At 44.4% G+C, this 2,284-nt stretch overlaps 1 protein-coding gene across 1 annotated transcript in view; it reads left to right on the top strand.

Moving 5' to 3' along the window:
* LOC101857599 overlaps positions 1–1,688 on the top strand; it is a gene marked incomplete at its 3' end in the record, with an annotated part of 55,333 nt that extends 53,645 nt beyond the window's left edge. The window contains 1 exon segment of the mRNA XM_035972383.1: positions 1,593–1,688. Coding sequence (XP_035828276.1) covers positions 1,593–1,688 — 96 coding nt within the window.
* Positions 1,689–2,284: the final 596 nt, after the last annotated feature.

The raw sequence follows: 2,284 nt of genomic DNA, 5'->3' as shown, positions 1-2,284 counted from the left end.
TGCGTGTGTGTGTGTGTGTGTGTGTGTGTGTGTGTGTGTGCGTGCGCGCGCGTGCGTGCACACGCATGTGTGCGTGCTCATGCGTGTGTGTGTGTGCTCATGCCTGTGTTTGTGTGTATTTTATACCTAAGTTTTTGTATGTGTGTGTTTTTTCTTTTCGTGCCTTGTGATGGGTGTACCTGATGCGACGATTCAGTTGGATGTGGTGCATGGTGTTTGGAAGAATGTACGCGATACACTTTCAGTGAGATCGTGGATTCTAAGTTGTCCTCGTGGGAAAAGACAGTCTTATCCTTTGGGATTTGAAACTTGGCATTTGATGGATACTTTCGCATCCTCTGCCCGTCTTATTTTCAGTGCCACTATTATGTGATTATTCTTATTCATGTCATTATGCTCTCGTTCCTCGCGCTGACTCGCAGTATTGTACATTCCATCAAAACATCCAAGCAGGGAAGATGGATCTCTTTAATCCAGAAGGGGTCATTCCTTTGGAAAATCAACAAACGTTGTAATGACATTAAATCTTTGGTCATAAAATGCTGCATAGTGTATGTTCAAAACCCTGGGGTTTGCCCATTTGGTGTGTTTGCTTTGTCTTCCTTCTCAGAAGCTAGCTCTCTGGCTGTCTTTTATATATAACATCTTCCACCCCCACCTACCTCCAACCCCCTTTGCGCTGAACAGCATCACGTACTAAGTTGGCCGAGCCTTTATGTGTTGTGTTACATAATGTTCTAACAGATAGCCCTTTATTTTCTCCAAGCGTTGAGCAGGGGGATTGTCATCCCTTTGATGTGGTGGGCTCTTTCCATATCTATTCGAACATTATAGTCTGGTAGGGGGGGGGGTTAGTTGTTGATGTTATTGTTTTTTGTTGTTGTTGTTGTTGTTGTTGTTGTGTGCGTGTGTGAAATAAAGTCATTATCATTCCCACACGACGAAAAGCACAACTCAACAACAAGAATAGCAACAATATAAACTAAACTATTAAAACAAGAGCGACAGCATGAGCAATAATGTGCGTGTTGAAGGGTCTGTCAAAGACGAGGCTGCACTCCCCCCCCCCTCCCCCTTCTGAAAGAATGAACGTGCAGACAAGTCATGTATTGACATGAAAGCAAGTTGTACTAACTCATGTCCATGCTTTTCTTTTGGGGGGGGAGGGGAGGGGGGATGTTTTGGTACTTCTGTGGTTCTGTATGTACTGACTTTTTTTCCTTCCTTCATTGTATGCTTTGAGGTATTATTTGTGAAATCCACAGGCATCTGACTCTGCCAGGAACGTTTGTATTCTCTGTCAGTATCCTGGTAGAGCAGCGACTTCGAAAATCCCTAAAAGTGTGCCTTGTATGGTGGTTTACACAAACCCATCCTGACTTTGAAAAAATACAAAATTACGTTACGCTAACGAGCCCCCCTTTTTAAAAGTTCCTCGGCACGAAGTTACCGTCGTTGTGTGCTCCAACCCACCCCCACCCCACCCCACCCCAACCTCCCTATTTTTTTCATTTAATTAAAAGATTTTATCAATCAATCAATCACAGGCATAGACTTATTGTTTTCGTTTTTCTTCCCCTCTGTGCCAACAGGACAAGGCGGAGAACTTCGTGATGGCGGCCCTGTTCTGTGCCTCGGAGGAGGGCAACGTGGACGGCCTGAAGGAGCTCGCCGAGATGGCCGCCAACATTGACCTCAACACAGCCAACAAGGTGAGGGAGGGGCTCCAAAAATTTTTTATAGAAGATGGTTTTACGGCGCTCGCAACTGCATAAGGGCATATGAGCGCCGAGGGGTGGGTGTCAACAGAGAATTCTTTACAGGGAGTCGGACTTACTCTGCTCACCTCTCTAGCTTCATCAGCACAAAGTCTGCTTCTGGAGGGTCAGAGGGAATGAACATTCTGTAATTCCGATCCAAAGCATAGAATTGTTTCAGATTTTTTAAAATCTGTCTCCATGTCTTGTCTGTCTGTCTGTCTGTCTGTCTGTCTGTCTGTCTGTCTGTCTGTCTGTCTGTCTGTCTGTCTGTCTGTCTGTCTGTCTGACGGTGTCTGTGGGTGGTTGATAGGTGCTCTTGTGTGGTTTGCTCTTTCTTTCCTATCAGACATCTACAGTCGTCCTTATCTTTCAAATTTTTGTGTTTGTTATTCTCTTATAACACCTATAATCTTCAGCACTTATGTGATCTTATTGTGTTACGTAAAAACAATGTAACGGTGTCTGTCTATGTCTGTCTGTCTGTTTTTTTCTCTGTGTATCTCTCTCTCTCTCTCTCTCTCTCT

Source organism: Aplysia californica, unplaced genomic scaffold (genome assembly GCF_000002075.1).
Source record: "Aplysia californica isolate F4 #8 unplaced genomic scaffold, AplCal3.0 scaffold00673, whole genome shotgun sequence".
Lineage (NCBI taxonomy): Eukaryota > Metazoa > Mollusca > Gastropoda > Aplysiida > Aplysiidae > Aplysia > Aplysia californica.
This window is presented reverse-complemented; position numbering and strand designations above follow the sequence as displayed.